At 47.1% G+C, this 17,568-nt stretch overlaps 1 protein-coding gene across 7 annotated transcripts in view; it reads right to left on the minus strand.

Annotated features, from left to right (window-relative positions):
• Positions 1–6,535: 6,535 nt before the first annotated feature.
• The window catches only part of by (focal adhesion protein tensin), a 330,425-nt gene continuing 319,392 nt past the window's right edge, over positions 6,536–17,568 (minus strand). For all 7 annotated transcript variants that reach the window (XM_050189880.3, XM_050189879.3, XM_050189883.3 and 4 more), the window contains 3 exons: positions 14,801–14,969; positions 12,210–12,323; positions 6,536–8,963 (listed from right to left, as the gene is read on the minus strand). In XM_050189880.3, the coding sequence (XP_050045837.2) occupies positions 8,801–8,963; positions 12,210–12,323; positions 14,801–14,969 (446 nt within the window). In that variant the 3' untranslated portion in view covers positions 6,536–8,800. The remainder of the gene's footprint in view (positions 8,964–12,209; positions 12,324–14,800; positions 14,970–17,568) is intronic.

Below are 17,568 nucleotides of genomic sequence, written 5' to 3' on the forward strand. Positions count from 1 at the left end.
ATCTAACATAATTGCAGTGGGTTCACATTGCACCAACTGGCAACGCTTGCCGTCTCCGAGGTGGGCGGTGCTCCGCTGTAAGCGACTGGTGCTGCCGCTAGTCCTCCTGCGGGCTGGAACTCTGAAGTGGCAGTCGATGGTGCTGGCCAGGTACCGAGGCGAGGCCTAACATGGTCGGCGTGTCTGTGCCACGTGGCCCCGTCTGGCATGCGGACGAGCCGCGATGAAGCGCTGGCAGGAGACACCACCTGTGCGGCGGACCAGGGCGTGCCAGGACGAAGTTCCTGGCGAAAACTGGAGCTCCCAACTCCGGCAAAGGCCCGGGACGGCACCCTTGATCAGCAGCCAGCTTCTGCTTCAGCTGCCTCAGGAGCACTGTGGATCGGAGGTCCGGATGCAAGACGTCCATGGGTGTCTTAACCATCCGACCCAGCAGGAGCTCGCAGGGGGCACGGCCAGTGATATCGGGGGGGGGGGGGGGGGGGGGGGGTTCCGGTACTGAAACAGTATCCGGGCAATCTGAGTCCGGAAATCCCCAGTCTGGCTCTTCTTGAGTTTGTCCTTGATGGTTTGCACCACCTGCTCGGCTGCACCATTTGAAGCATGGTGGTACGGCGGAACCATCATCCGACGGATTACGTTCGTCAGCCAGGCCAGGTACTCTGTGCTGGCGAAAGCAGGACCATTGTCGGACACGATGACGTCCTGCAACCCTTGGGCGGCGAAGACCTGTCGTAGCGCTGCAATGGTCGCGCCTGCTGATGGAGCGGTGACAGGTGGAACCTCCACCCACTTCGAAAAGGCGTCCACCACCACCAGGAATGGCCCTTTAAAGGTCCCCCAAAATCCACATGTAGGCGGGACGAGGGTCTCTGTGGGAACGGCCAGGGGGTGATTGCCAGATGACATGAGGCCCGCTGATGCTCCTGGCAGATTTAGCAGCTCTGCACCATGCGAGTGATGTCCCGGTTCAGGCCAGGCCACCAAACATGGGACCAGGCTACCATCTTGGTCTTTTCCACGCCAGGATGACCCACGTGCAGCAACTGCAGGACCCTGGACCGGGGACTGTGGGATCACCACCCTAGAACCACACAGTAGGCAGCCCTGCTGCAAGCTAAGCTCAGCGGCCTTGTGGCTATAGGCCTGCTGAACCAGTTCCTCCCCACGGGACACTAGCTTGACCATCTGAGACAGGACTGGGTCCCGGCCGGTCGCTTGCGATACCGCAGACCTGGAGAGCACCTCCGGGTACGCGTGCTCCAGCATGAACACTTTAGCAGGTTCTGGAACAGTATCAGGCACTTCTAGCAGGGGCAGGCAGCTCAGGGCATCAGCAGGTCCCCTTTCCCGGACGGCAAACCAGCTGGTAACTGTAAGCTGCCAGCCTCAAGGCCCAGCGTACCACTCAAGGTGATGCCTGCACGGGAACTGGCATGTCAAGCCCTAGCAGCCCCAACAGCGGCTTGTGGTCCGTGACCGCCTCAAACTTCCGGCCCCACAGATGCTGGTGGAAGCGTTCGACACTGAACATGAGGGCCAAACCTTCCTTGTCCAGCTGGCTGTAACGTTGCTCTGCAGCATGAAGCCGACGAGAAGCAAACGACACAGGGCCTTCCTGGCCGTCCTTCTCCCTGTGTGCCAGGACGGCTCCCACGCCGTACGGCGACGCATCTACGGTCAGGACGACAGGCTTGGCAGGATCGAAGTGTACCAGCACTGTAGCCTTGGTGATTAGCTCCTTGCTGCGCTGGAAGGCCCGGTCCTGCTCCTTCTTCCGAACCCATTGCTGACCATCTCGAAGCAGAAGATGGAGCGGCTGTAGATGCTCCGACAGATTCGGCAGAAAACTCCTGTATAAGTTGATGAGGCCGAGGTAGCTCTGAAGCTTCTTGTTCTGGGGCTTAGGCGACTTGAGCACAACATCAACTTTGCGGGGAGCCGGGGCTAGGCCAGCCTGGGAAATGACATGTCCGAAGTACTCAACACCGGGGGCCAGGAAAATGCACTTTTCCAGCTTGATCTTGAGGCCGGCGTCCTGCAGTCGTGTCAGGACGTTGTGCAGGTTCTGCAGGTGGTCCCCATCGTCGCCGCCAGTAACCAAGATGTCATCCAAATACGCCACCACGTGCCTCATGTCCCTGAAGAGGTTGTCCATCTCCCTCTGAAATATGGCCGGGGCTGAGGCCACACCAAAAGGCAAGCGCGTGTACTGGAAGAGCCCCAAAGTTATCGATACTGTGACATACTTCCGGGAGGCATCCTGGAGCACCAGCTGGTGGTAAGCATCTCTGAGGTCAAGCTTGCTAAACTTCTGTCCACCAGACAACGCTGACCAGAGATCTTCAATCCGGGGCAGCGGGTACTTCTCGACGGTAGCGACGGGGTTGATGGTAACCTTGAAATCCCCCGCAGATCCTGACATTGACATCTCGCATGAGGGCTGGTACAATGGGAGCGGCCCATTCAGACGTCTTGACAGGCACCAGGATGCCCTCTAACTGTAACCGTTGCAGCTCCTGGGTGACCCCGTCCTTCAGGGCGAACGGCAGTGGGCGAGGCTTGAAAAAAAAACGTGGCTGGGCTCCCTTAAGTACATAGATGCCAGCCATCGTGCCGGCGAATATGCCCACCCCTGGCTGGAACAAGGACTTGAACTCGGCTAGAAGGCTGGGGACGTCTTTCACCACATGCAGGCTGGCTTCCTGGTACACTGGCAGACGAACGCCCAGTGTGAATCCAGTTTCGGCCCAGCAACGTCGGCGACGACCCCTTGGATAAGTAAAGGGGAAGGGTTGCCTCCCTGTTGCCAAAGCCAACGCTGACCTGTGCCTGACCCTGGACCTGGAGCTGCGCAGCATCACGCCTGAAGGCTCGACGGACACGCCGGGGAAAGTACGCTTGAAGGGTTTCCCGGGCATGACCGACACGCTGGCCCGTGTCCATCATCATCATCATCAGCCTGGTTACGCCCACTGCAGGGCAAAGGCCTCTCCCATACTTCTCCAACTACCCCGATCATGTACTAATTGTGGCCATGTCGTCCCTGCAAACTTCTTAATCTCATCCGCCCTGTATTCGGTCCTGCCCTGTGTCCAGCTCCACGGAAATAGGGTGCCCGCAGATTTTGACCGTCAGCATGTACGGCGGCACAGACGACGGACAAAGCCTGTGTGCCACATGTCGAAAGTCGGCGGGTCCTCGGCCACGACGTGAAGCCTGGCCGCGGAAGAACTCGGGCCTGCTGCCGCACGCCCCCGCTGCGTACCCTTGCGACGGCTACCCTGGCTGCGGGCTTGTGATTATGCCCGAGGGGGCATCACATGCTTGCTACAGATCGCTCTCAAGATACGGCTGCGCGACCGCGCGCAATCGCCACATGTGCAGTTGCAGCCGGAGAGAACGCCGCTCCCTCTCCCTCCCCCCCACCGGCGCCTCGCAACGTTGGGTCACAGAACACCTATACAAACTTGTTAGGTGCCTCGTGCGCGAGAAGATAGCGCACTTCCTCTTCGCATTCGCCCTTTCGCGAGGGCGAGATTGAGCCGCAATCGTCGACTCTCCTCGCACGCTTTCACTCGCACACACACCGTAGGGTGCGCGGCGACGGTGTTATCGCCCTTGGACTTTATGCGGAACCTCACGGCGACGCCGACGGCAAAAGTGCGCTTGGAGTGTTCGTATAATGGTTCTCGCAATAATGGGAAATTAAGCTTGGCAGAAAGTAAAAATCAATTATCGTAGCCAATATGAAAACCATCAACAGTCTTAGACAATTTTAACAATGTTTATAAATCTGAAAATGGAATCGGTAAGAAAAAGATATGTTAAGCCACCATCGTATATTTCAGGGAGATGAAGCCATGCACTGAAACTCCGCGAGTTTGCTTTTAGAGGTGACATAGTTTGATACTATTTTAACAGCGCAGCTGTTTAAGCTTTCGTTACGCTGTGAGCGTTAACAGAAAACTCAACCTAGCTGTGCGCCGCCTCGCGTTGCCTAGCAACCACCTTCTAGAGCACCGAGCCACGTAACCTCCACGCAGCCCACGCGCGTGGGGCGGAGCTGTGACTTCGCAGGCGAGTGTGAGCTCGGGCTCGGGCTGGTGCGGCGACACACCGTTCGGCTCTACTCCGTGCGTTGTCAGAGTTGTCGGACGATCCCACCGCTGCCAACCAGATGTAGGAGTTGACGGTCGTAGAGAGGAACTCGGTGAACAGGATTTATTTACATTATATACATCTTAGGCAAGACATATATCGACAGTCTAGCGTGACTCCCAAATAAAGCCCGCAAGACTGACATACATCAAACAGCTTACGAGTACATTTCGAGCACGACAACGAGCACACAGCTAACTACGACGAGCACGACAACGAGCACCCACTAGCAGCCGACTATCGCTGCTTATAAGCACTCCACTCGACGTCATAGTTCGACGTCATTGAAGATGACCCGCCCTTTTGGAGGAGGCGGGCTCACATACACGTGTTGCACAGGTTTCAGTGCCGCACAGGTGTAATGGTCCGGAGCCGACGTCAGAGGGGCTTCGTAGAACTCCGAGCCATCCCGGGTGACGCGGCCGGGTAGCACGTTGTCTGGTGTCTCGAAAAGCTCATTGGGAGGTTCCGCCAATTACCTCCCCTCGAGAACTCCCCTGAGCTGACCCCGCGCCACGTGGCTGCCGGTTATCCGCAGTTTTCTGAAGTGCGCCCCGTCCGGTTGGATTGGAACACGTACAGCGGGCTGAAATAGCTGCAGGCCGATCCTATAGCAGCGTACGTGCTGCTGCAATGCGAAGACCGAAGTCCGGATTCCCGAAGAACAGCTTACCAGGAAGAGCGCTGTACTGCCAAGCGAGAAGCGATGCGTCGACGCCAACCTGATCCGTAACGTCGTGCCGAAGCTGCGGCAGAGAAAACACTCAATGTCGCCGAGAAAGCGATCCCAGCCTGCGGCTGCTCGAAAACTTCTAGCGTCAAGCCCACCGAGACACGGTCGGTGCGAACGGCCGATTCCAGTGCAAATTTCTGGGCATAGAGTTTGGGCACAGCTGTCGCGTCTGTGAACTACAAGGAAGCTCGGCGCGCGGCTCAGCGGGACTACGATCGACGAAGGAGAGCTGATCCTGCCTAAAGCCCCTGCATCTACGCGCCACCGCCGCTTACCTGGTCGGCGGAAACGTGTATGGAGGGGCTTTAATCCTGCCCATCGCGCCGAGGCCGCCGCCGACAAACGCCGTCGCCCAGCCGAGGATACCGAGTTTCAGGCCAGAGACAACGAACGCTGCCGACTCAATGCTCGGCGCTGCCGAGAATCGGTTCCGAGCCTGCGCGTCATGGAGAACTTCCAACGCCAAGTCCACAAATCGATGGGAGGTGCGAACGACTGTTTCAAGCGCGAATTCCTCGGCATAGAATTCGGGCACAGCGGGTCTGTGACCGGCTCTGGTTCAATGTGAATCTCTCCATGGTGAGCTCTTTTATTATTATTATTATTATTATTATTATTATTATTATTATTATTATTATTATTATTATTATTGGGTTTTACATGCCAAAAGCACTTTCCGATTATGAGGCATGCCATAGTGCGGGAGTCCAGAAATTTCGACCACCAGGGGTTCTTTAATGTGCACCTAAATGGGTGTTTAGTGTACATGGGTGTTTTCGCATTTTGCCCCCATCGAAATGCGGCCGCCGTGGCCGGGATTCAATCCCATGGCCTCGTGCTTAGCAGCCCAACACCATAGCCACTAAGCAACCATGGTGGGTTCCATGGTGAGCTCAGTGTGGAACTTGGAACAGAAGAGCTCTGCCTTGCAAGTGCTTCGTGAAGCCTTCCTCGATGCCACCGACCACGATGACGGTCGGACCGGATCAACAATGATAACGACTGGTACTGAAGCACTGTACATACTAAATTGTGATGCACATACTGTGGCTTGTATGCGTGTAACTTGCTGGGACTTGTGTGGCTTACCAGGCTGGTCGTGTATGACCCCACAAGAACTTGGTGAAACTTAGCAAATCTTGGCGATACTTAGTATGAGCAAACCATGCATAACCTCGTAAGTCATGGAAAAACCTAGCATCGCTTGGTATGAGTCTAGCCAAGCAATCCATAACATCGCAAAACTTAGCAAAACCTAGCAACATGTAGTATGAACCTACCCAAGCCATGTATAACCTCGCAAAACTTAGCAAAACCTAGCAACATTTAGCAAAAGCCGGAACTAGCTCTGCTGTGACCAAGCCTTGCACCACTAGTGCAAACTGCCCACATTTTTATTTGTGTGTCTTAAAAGAATGGAATGTTCTTCAGCCTGATGTTCTTCATTTAGTGAATAAGGATGATATTTACCGATGCTTTATGTCTTATTATTGATTTTTGTTTTACTATGCATGTAACCTCCCCTGCTGTAATGGTCATAAGTGCAAAGCAAGTATTAAATTAATAAATAAAACAGCAAAATAAGACGCTTGTTCTCACACTGTGAAATTTCCATGAAAGAATCAATAAAGACAAATCGTGTACAGCCACTTTACTTTATTAGCGAGACAAAAATCTGTTAAAAGATGGCACTTCTATGACAATCTACAAACATCAACAGTAGCATCTTATATATAATATTTATATGTATATAGTGTATACGTTATGAAGCGCTGAATTCAGATTCACATTTCAAACAGTGAACACTTAGCAGAGGTATGTGCATCAAAACAGTCGCAATAATGTAACTGCCTATTTAGGCCACAATAGTAACATGGCATATTTTGTGCGGAAAGACATGCTTATGCGCACTGACAGCAGTATATGAACAGAATGTTCCTAGCAAGATCTTCTTGTGGGCAAGTCATATTGCACCCATCGATAAGTTTAACATGTGGCAGTGCACCAGGCACTCTTGTTTACATAGCTAGAACACTCTTTGTTGCCACATTGAAAAGCTACACTTCATATACCTGCTATAGTACAATGTCGCCAGTAAATAGCAAGGCATAGTTTCCTGATGCTCAACAAAGCGGAATTCACACATTGAGGAAAGCATTACAAAGGCAATCTTGGCAATATAAAACTTGTGAGGCAAGCAGATCAATGGGCTCTCTATATATTGACAACGCAGTGAATGAAGCATTAGCAGCAGTGGCTGACATTTCTATTGATCTTCAGCTGTTTTTCCTGCCGGAACGCTTGTCTGAGCCCCTGCCTGTCACCAAGAACACACCTGTGCAAGCCAAACACTTATTTGGGACTGGCTCAGCCCTTCTTCAGGAGGCGACTGAAGCGGCCGAAGAAGTAGCGTACTTGGCTGGAGCAGTTTGTGCTTCTGATATTTTCAACCCAGCCAGACAGATCTCTGTCGGAGATGTTCCTTTTAATGCACACTAGTATGTACTGTATTGTGTTGGGCAGAGGTTGCTAAAAAAGAATTCAACAGTAAAACCTTGTCATTTTAGTGGTCTGACAAACAAAAACTCATCACCACTTAATTTTGCCATATCTCAACCATATCAAGGTAAATTGCATCCACAGTTCTATTTAATACCTCCTACTACTATAAAGGTCCCATATTTTGGTATTAAACACTTAATAAGCCTTTTGGGTATCAAATATGCCAAAAAACCCATTGGAACAGCCACTGTTTCCTAAAAAGTACACTTACATAGAATAACTTTACTGTTACTATGATGTAAGAACTGAATCAAAAATGAAAAATGTGGTGAATATAGGCTGCCTACCATCGACAACTCAAATATTTAACTACTTGGCTTTCACGCAAGTGGTGCTAAAGAGACAGGCAGAGTACAGTCATGCGTAAAATATGCTACAGTTCATGTTGAAATGAATTTGGCATATATCTCTCAATGCCTCAAAAGAAACATAATTTGATTGCCACAAAGCATTCACTTGCTGCACTGTGTACTTATGACACAAACAAAACTCTTTTCATTGCACTTTGCAATAAATGATCATCAGAACTCATAATTCATTTGCAAAACCTGTAAGGAACTAATGAAAATCAAATGTGAATGTTCAATGCTGGACAAATGGCATGACCATTGCTTGTGGGACTCTTGTGACACATGGTAAGGTTGCAGTTTGACACACAGATTAAAAGCAAGCACATACAGACCTGTTTCTCATTTCATTTGAAACATGATGTGCATTAATAAAAACAATAGCCATTGTCTTAGCATTCCAAGCTTTGCTTTTGTGCAAAAAGGTCTAAGAAGAATGACATTTTCTTCATTCATAATGAAGGTTATAAACTAATCACAATATACAACAATGCACTAGCTGCACCAAATCAAAAATATCTAGCCACCTGTTGTGGCCTTCCATAAGCAAGACAAGCTTTCTCTCTTACTTATTTTGCTGTAGTAAACAACAGCACCAAAGCATTCTAGCTTTGTCACTCTAAATGCAAATGAAGCCAAAAGTGTCACTGTTTCAAACAGTCCTTCAGCCTCAGGTATGTTAAAACATTTGCATATTTACTTTATAATCTAGTTTGCATAATTAATAAGATACAATGTCAAATATATCTGTTGCTTGTGTTCAACAAGTAATTAGGTTTTGCACTTTGGGCTTGCACTGATGTGGTGCTGATAGGAACACTCGCAATAAGATATTGGGACACACTTCATGGTGCAGCACAAAAGACGTCCTATTGCAGCTATAGTCTTCGCATTTCTGTGCGCCTTCGAAGCAACGGCGGTGTCCTCAGAGCATCACTAACCTTGAGAGATATGGCTAGACAGCTCGCATTGGCTTTGTACAACCAGTAGAGTACATTTATATCATGTTTGCCCGTGTTGCTGATATTCCAGCCCCGTCCATGACTTTGCCAACGAAGTTGACGATGGCCGATGCTGGCTGCTCTGGATCCAGTTCAGCAAACAAGTGGCACTGGTTGTCTGTCTTGCTAGCTGGTTTACGGGCCACAAAGCCAAAGCACCTATTTTGTTACAAAAGACGGAAGAAAGGTAATTGTTAAAGACTAGCTATTGCAGCCATCAAACATACTTCCTGAAAAGACAACGCTGTGTACAGCTATGACATAATGTCGCTTTCAATCTAGTACTGCCATCCTTGTTTGATAGCCCTCTTCTCTTCTTTATGAGTGATGTGCTATTACATGCATTTTAAAATGCTCTAAAGTATTTGGTGACACTGGCCGCATGTAAGATAGAGGTTCACAGGAAAATGAAAAAATTGAAGTAGTCAACATTAACCAAACAATAGATGTCACTGGAGCCAACGTTTTTTCAAGAGGACTTGCATTCATCAAAACCACATTCTCATTTGTGTTTTCAACCAATCCTGCTTCAAATCTAATATTGCTCTTTATGTCCATTAGAGATATCCTATTATATACCAGTGTTTATTTGAGCAAGAAAACAAGGGTGACGCAGTGGTGCTGCTCGCAACTCTTAACTAGTAGCTCAGCTGGCTTTTCTTGCATGCACCGTGGCAGCTGTTTGCATGCACAAGTCAGTGAATAAATTAGTCAACAGCCTTCACCCTCTCAGCCCCCATCACTTCCTCAAATGTTTTTTGGGAGTCCTGCCAGCCAGAAGTGTGGTTCATTCACTTTAATGGCAGTAAGATCGTCACTCAGCAAAAGTGAAATACATCAGGACTTATTGAAAGCTTTCTATGCTATCTTTTTACACAGGCCAAATAACCATATGTGAAAGACAGTGTAGCAACACTAATTAACCTTTAACATTTTCACAGAAAACCCGTAAGCTATCACTGTAACTGAATATCTTTTAATATATGCTCAACATGGATATTTGAGGACTCAATCTTAACTGGCTAGTTACTAACTGTAAAAAATGCATCCTCCTTCTACAGCCAAGATGACTCAGACAACACTGAACGTGATTTAAACCAATAACTTCTCCCCCTTCTTTCATTTACCTAACCAGCTAAAATAGATTGCAACTACAGTACATGTACTACAATTAAGTCTTGGTTCGCCTCCACTCTGTACCTTGTGTTAGTAAGAGTTTCACCATCATAATAATCATAAATAGACCTGATTCATGTTATTCTGCACAGCTACAGCCTCTATAAGAAACGATTTGCACCGCTTTCACATCTACCACACTATGAAGTACCTTAAATAAGATGAGACTTGAGGCTTCACTGTCAGTTAAAGGAGCATTAGTTCTAAAAGTACCATGTTTCACCTTTGCTTTCTTAGGTAGCTATTCACTTCATAATTATGGCCTAAGACCTCCATTCCTCGAGAGCATAGCAAATACATTTCAATGCCTCTACAATGAATGCCCCTCCAGTGAACACGTCTACGACAAGATGAGCTGATAAGGAAGACATTTCAGCCCAATATACAGGTCCTGGCCAAATTCTAATTTTTTTTTGCATTACAGTGTTGTGGACACCTGTAAAACGAAATGTAGAATGCAGAAATCTGTGCATCTCTGACAATTGATTTGATGCTTTATACAAACAGATTTTTCTCACAAGTGGACTCATGAGCCTACTTGGTTTCTGTAATATCAGAGCCACTGCCCAGTGACAACAATAACGTCTTATGGATATCTTATGGAAAACCACTGCCAGGACATGAATATCCTAGGGGTACGTGGAATATGTCCTACGAGCATCCCTCACATGGCCGCTTGGCCCTCGCATGGCTGGCAAGGGCAGGCATGGCTATGACACCTGCGATAGTGGTAATCTCTTCCAAAGGGAAGAGTCTTGGTCCTGGCAGACCAGACACACCTACAGACCACTGTTTGAGGTACAACACTAGGAAGCAAGCCAACATCTTGCACCTTGTATGGAATTGCACAGCCTTCACCCAGCATTATCACAAGAATATAAGCAGGCCCACCCACAGCCCTCTATTCCACAAGATTTCAGCAGTGTATGAGGTTAAGATGGGAGCCACAGCACAGAAAGGTAATCCTGGACTCTCTCTTGGAGCACTCCGAGAGATGTCTTTGACCGCGAAATCTTAACTTTGCCCAATCCAAGCTCTTCTTGCCTCTCTTTTTCTCCCGAGATGGTCACCACCAAGGAGGAAGATTGAAGCAATGTAATTATAACATATCTTCAACAACTACACCGCAGGTGCCACTGCGTCATGGTGCACACAGGAAGCACTGGTCAACACGACAGCAAACAATCATGCAGGAAGATCTGGACTCTGCAATAGCTATGGTAGCACCCAACCTCATATCAATGATGAAAACTGAAGATACCCAGTGTGCACAGCTGAACACTTTGACAAGCAGCATTAGCACTTTGCAAACCTCAATGCAATAAGATATATGTTGCAATAGGACATTCCACTGGATGAAGAATACAGAAAAATACTAGTGGCTTCTTTCATTAAGTATCTTTTGATTTCACGTCAAACAAAGGTTTTATTTTGCAGAATGTGCTTAGTCTGCTCTGACACAAGCAGTATTGTGCACAATCATTACAATCAAGTGACCTGCAATGAAAGATTCTGAAGCTACAATGCACCTCTTTATAAAGGTGTGTGACTGTATAATTAAATACAGCACCTTTTAATGCGAGCAGTTCAAAGTAGCCACCAAGTGCAGCATGAATGCCAACGTGAAGCAGGAGTTTGTAGTAGTGACATCGTAGAAATGGGAGTAGTGGTGACATGGCACCACAAGCTGCTCATGTGCATATCAGTCAGCCTAGTGCAGCAGTTTAAGGCCTAAAGATGACCATGCTGCCAAAAATGATGCTACGCCACCAAGTCAAATCTTCCATCCCTATTCGCTCTGCACTTTGCATTCAACACAATCCCCTACTGCTACTCTGCACAGCTTCCCTGTGAACACAGAGGGCCCCTCTCGTCTTATCTACCCTCTTATCTCAAAGAGTGCTCACTAGTTTAGGCTTTTGGAAATATGGTCAGGCAGTGTGGGCAGTGATGGTCAACAGTGGTGCATGGTACCACATGAGCACCATTTCTTGTTTCGATTATGCAACCAGCCTACTTCAATGAAAAGGCTCTCCTCACCTGGCTCGCATCTTAAACTGGTTGAATTAAAAAGCGATGTAACTAATAATTTGTTGCACTCGTGAGGAATTGAGGCTCCATACGGAAAGTAATGTGTCGGTAGTTAGCCATCAAGAAAGAAAGACAAAATTTCATGTCAGCACTTTAACAAATTGTACACTGATGCTTTGCAGCACAAGAGTTACATACCTAGCAGTGACAGTGACTCCTGCATCTTCGTCTTTCTGAGTCCAGCGCCTGTCATCAGGGTCAGTGCCACAGAAACTGATCGCGTTAAGCGCGTAATGCCTCCTAAAGAATAACCTGGAAGAAATATTTGTTCATGTAATAATGAAAGCTGCTGTTGCAGGACATGTTACAATGCAAACAAAACTAACTGTGCCCTAATTAATTCTCTATAATCTACAACAGTACGTCAAATCTGCATTAACTCTTGTATTGGAAGCCATGGCATAAAATACAACATGCAATTTTCTTGGGATCATGGCATTTCCTCAATATGTTGGTCTGTACGTGCACAAAATTAACAGAAGAGCCAAGTAGTTTTTACACAAATGAATATTATAGAATGAATCGATTTGCAAACTTGCAATCGGTATCCTTGAATGAATTAAATCATCGGTAGAGCAACAGCACTTGCATCAAGATCTTATGAAGCTTTCCTTAACCAACATGGGCAGGACTCTTATTGGAGAAGGCGGCAACACAAGAGTTGCCAACATTTCCAATGTCATCAGACTAAATCACTCTTACTGAAATAAGAAACTGTGCTTAACTTATCTGCTAGTGCAAAAGGCTTTGCAGTAACGTGACCTTCATAATTGAATTATTTTTCTTTGTTTTTCTTTTTTTCTTTTTTGTCAAGAGGAGTTGTGCAGCACAAGAATGCGAAAGGTATGTTGAGCACAATGTCCTATGGTGTTTCTACTACAGTACAACCTTGTTAAACTGTACCCGCATAAACAGCAGTTTCATTTTAAAAGTAGTAGTCAGATCCCCGACTCAGCGGCCATCGAACATATGTGTTTTGTATCCACATAAACCATACCAGCTTATTGCGTACATGTCGGTTAGCATGTAGTGTTTTGACTCTTCGTCGCACAAACATGGCGGTGCATCGTTTCCATCGGGCGGCCCGGCAGAACAACAAGCCTCAGAGATCGGAACAACTGCCTCCAAGTGCCCTGTGCATTTGCGCGTGAAGCCACATCAACATGAACACTATTTCGGCGCCGTGCCAGAGAGCGTTGTGGCGTCATGCAAACGAGGACTTGCACCATGCCAAAGCTGGGATAAAAAAGACGTCGGGTGCTCAGCACAGAAGAAAAATTAGACAGAGTTCGTGCTATTGAATGTGACACGAATAAGTCGGCGCTGGCACGCGACAGCCTACAGGGATCTGCTGTTGACTACGGTGTGTGGCATTTGGAACGCGAAGAAGTTGCTTGGCAGTGCTGCTGCAACCGCGAAGAGATGTCGGCTAGGAGGTTCAACTTTTCGTCATTGTTGCCTCTGTTGTTGTCGAAGTGTCGATTAGCGACAGTGATGAGGAAGACACGGAAAGCTACAGCAGAGGCGATTCAGGCCCGACAGTGGCAGAAGCTGCACGTTACGTCAGCCTCATGAATGCAATCCTCGCTACGAGAACAGCACCCCGCAATGAAAAAAATTGGAGGACGCTTAAGCTTTGCCTTCAAGAGTGGACCACAATAGCGTTATCGCTCCCCGGTCGCACCGCCCACTCATTCGCTCGGCATGCTCTTGAGTCACACAATGACGAAACGTGCCCCTGAGCAAGCGGAACGAACCAAAGAACTCGGTGTCTCGGAGGGAGAAACAATCTACGCGCGCCAAACGTCGTAATCGGCACGGACAGCCGGACCGCGACGCGCCATGAAGGCGGACGCGATCATGGGGCTGACGCCTCAATGGGATCGTCCTCTATCTCACTTGGGAGCACCACGCAGACGCTATTTTAATGCTATCGCGTTAAAAGGCACCCTGCGACTTCTGCCGCGCTACCGCACACTTGCACGGAGAATACGTAATGCCAACGAGGAATCTGCCATGCGAGTGTTTGCCGAGAAGAGGTGGCTGGCTGAAAAGCTGGCACGCAGCTTCAGTAAGTTTGAGGCCACTGTCGTCGCTGCTAGGCCGCGGTGGCATCAAACGAAAATAACACTTTTGTTGTGCGAAGTGAATGAATACTGCATGTTTATTTCCCCTTTCATCGCACTCTCTCTGAGTTCCGTTTTTGACAGGTAAGTAGGTGCGATCTCGTGATATTTTAGTTAAACAGTACTACCGTACAGTACGTACTTTTTCCGAGCACTGGCCAGCTACAGTTTAACAAGGTTCCACTGTAATACTCCTGTTCTCAGCACATACTTGCCCTAACATCACCAATGGCGTTACGACCAGCAGCTCTCTGGGCTGCCCGATCCACTTCAGTTTCGTTGTGATGTTTTTCATAATTAAAATTATTTTTGCCTTTCTATATGAACTGACATGTGAAAAGAGGTATGATTAAAATGTGAAACAACCAATTTTGTGACATGATGAAAAAATCACAGGAGTTGACCTTTAAAACCTTTAGAAGTGAGCAACAGTGCCACCCACAGCTACAGGTAAGCAAGATTTAGCTCAGGAGGCTTATGTGCTCACTCCCAAGTATTGGGCGGTCACATGAATACCTGAGCCTACACAAGTCCCTCTAAGCATGTGTTGTAGCTATCCACAATACACTATATGTACACACCAGTTACAAGCATATGTCATACTTTCGGTTGTTGTCGGTGAGGGTGATGCCCTGCGAGGAGACCTTGAAGTGGACTACAGTGGGCACAGGTGGTGGTGAGATGGCCAGCAGCTCAGCCATAGCGCGCCGCACTGCCTGCGGGCCGGTCAGCGACTCCATGTCCATGGTGCAGAGGTAAAGCACATTGCAAGCTGCATAAAAAAAGGCACATGTGCATCACACAATGTTTGAAGGTCTGTCTCATAAAACTCATCAAGTCTCTTAGAATACCAACTAGAGGGAAATATGCACTACCATCTATGCAAGTCCTTAAGGGGCATAGTGGCTCCGTGGGAATGCCAAGATATGAAAAGTTCAACGTGTTTTAATTGTCCCTTGCCCCTCCCTAGCAAATGGAATGCCATCCCCATGTCTTGGAACCAAAACCATGATCTCATGCTCAGTAGAGCACAGAAACATAACCATTGAGCCACTGTGTCTGGTGCATATCATAAAGAGTTGCAGATTCACAGGCCACATAGTATCACAAGCTACCTCACATGCGAGCATTTCATTCTCACACGCGAGAATGAACTGCGCATTTTCACAGTTGTCTATTAGATTACATTCCAACCCATCTACATCAGTCATGCTAAGCAGACAAGAGCCCAAGTTTCATGCTTCTTCCTGATAAAAAATACAAACCAGATAAGCTTTTAAAGTACACGCAGCACTCTGAAAAGTACACATATCAATGTAAACATAAGTGTATGTGCCTCAAAATTGAAATGTGTTTACCATATGGCCAACGGAACCTTTTCACGAACGAACCAGAAAGCATAATATGGCTGTCACCCGCTCTACTAAGAATATTTCCTAAATTTCGGTCCTATTTCATGAGAATAGAGAAGCATGCTTGGCAGAGTAAAATTTTAGTAGAAATAGACTCACGAGTTACTGTGTCAATATTGGACACAACCACATGAAGCCAATAGACCAACAAGAGCAAGGAAGGCATAGCGGAAATTACCTGTGATTTTAATTAAAATTTAGAATGATAAGGTACAAGAAAGTGAAAGTGGATGAATAAACAGTTTGCCACTGGTCAATTCTGCCGGCAGTCTTATTAGACATTTCATATGTGTACAAAATTCGACCCTGGGAGTGTTAGACAGCACCACTCGTGGCTATGGCAACATATGTAGAATATCCTACGTGTAGAAGCAACCTAAACGCAGGGAAACTGGCCTAAAATACTTCGTATACCACCTGAAGCCATCAAGACTGCTGGAGTAGAGATCCCTGCTATGCAATGAATGACTGTTCATTGCATAGCAAGAGAATGATCATCGCTGTAGCTCAATTCGTAGAACCTTGCACGTATAATACATAAGATGTGGGTTTGGCTCCCCCCTGCGGCAAGTTGTCGTTTTGTTCACTTTCATTTCCCTTTATTTTAATATTTCTATATTTCAATTAGAACCACAGGTAAATACCCCTATGTCTTCCTTGGCTTCATCCCAATGGTCCACTAATATCCGATGGACATTCAGATAAGGTACGAATGCTGACATCCAGAACATTCACGGACATCCGCTGGGCATACGGATAACATCCGAACATTCAAGTCCCGTACAAGGTGCTCTGTGGACAAAAGTTATTAAGAGCTAATTCGTTCTATACAGTAGGTATCTTACAGATGTTGTTATTATAGGATATTCGACAGAGGATATTGCTGGGAGCTATACTTTTTTTGGCCTCAGAAAAACAATCAAATGTTGATTTAGGATACGTAGCGTGTTTTCTCTTCTTCCTAATGGTTTAGCCTACAGTAATCATTTTACACTAAGCAAATACAGTTCGCTAACCATGCTAGTACAGGCAACAGAAAATGTTTTTGGTGGTGACACAGCTTACGCTGATACAGCTTTAAGATAAAACCAGGAACTTATTTCTTCAATCAGCATCAAAAGCATACCAGCCAGTCCTCACGTGATATTTCTGTGTTCAGAGTTGCTGCACCGCACCTCCGCGCTGCTGACTACATCCCTACAATGCAGAGGCACACAGCCAAGTAGTCCAGACTTCAATGCTGGCAAAACAAAGAGTTGTCAGTTGCGCAAGCCATTTGTCCAGTGCCTGCACGTTTTGGCATGGTCTTGTGTGTCTTGGCCAAAATTTAACCAGGAGAATGAATGGTAAGTGAAGCGATCGTAATTAATTTTGGATGCTATATATATATATATATATATAATTACAAAATTTATTACGAATTAATTAATTACGTATTTGATCGTGTGTTGTCAGGAGCTTGCCGTAACAGCTGGCCGTCACAATGGAAGCAACATTACATCCGCAACTGACGAACCGTTGCAACGAAGTCAGACATGCTCACGCATCCTTGGCATGTTCGAAGTGATTTGACACATAAAATTTTGATTTATACGGTATTACGGAAAGATTGCCGTGCAGCCGAATAGCACGCTTTGCTTGCATCTCGAGTATGAAAGTAAGCTAGCTGTTCACCGTTGCGGGAATGCGGCAGCTAGCTATTTGCTACAGCCATGTGGACTACATGCAGTCGAAAGTCATTGTCATGTCAAGATTGAAATGCACTGGGTACAATACTATGAATAGCGTCAAGCTGCTATAACTGGTGTTCAGAAAAGCGTCATGTAAGGCATTGAAATCATTTATGAAAATTTTGAACACTGCAGGACAAATTAGGCTTGCGCACCTGTCACTTGAGCCTTTATTTAGTTCTGCTGAATCATTGTATTGTGGCTAGGACTTGGTTTAAATTATGGGAGA

Source organism: Dermacentor andersoni, chromosome 2, assembly GCF_023375885.2.
Source record: "Dermacentor andersoni chromosome 2, qqDerAnde1_hic_scaffold, whole genome shotgun sequence".
NCBI classification, from domain to species: Eukaryota; Metazoa; Arthropoda; class Arachnida; order Ixodida; family Ixodidae; genus Dermacentor; species Dermacentor andersoni.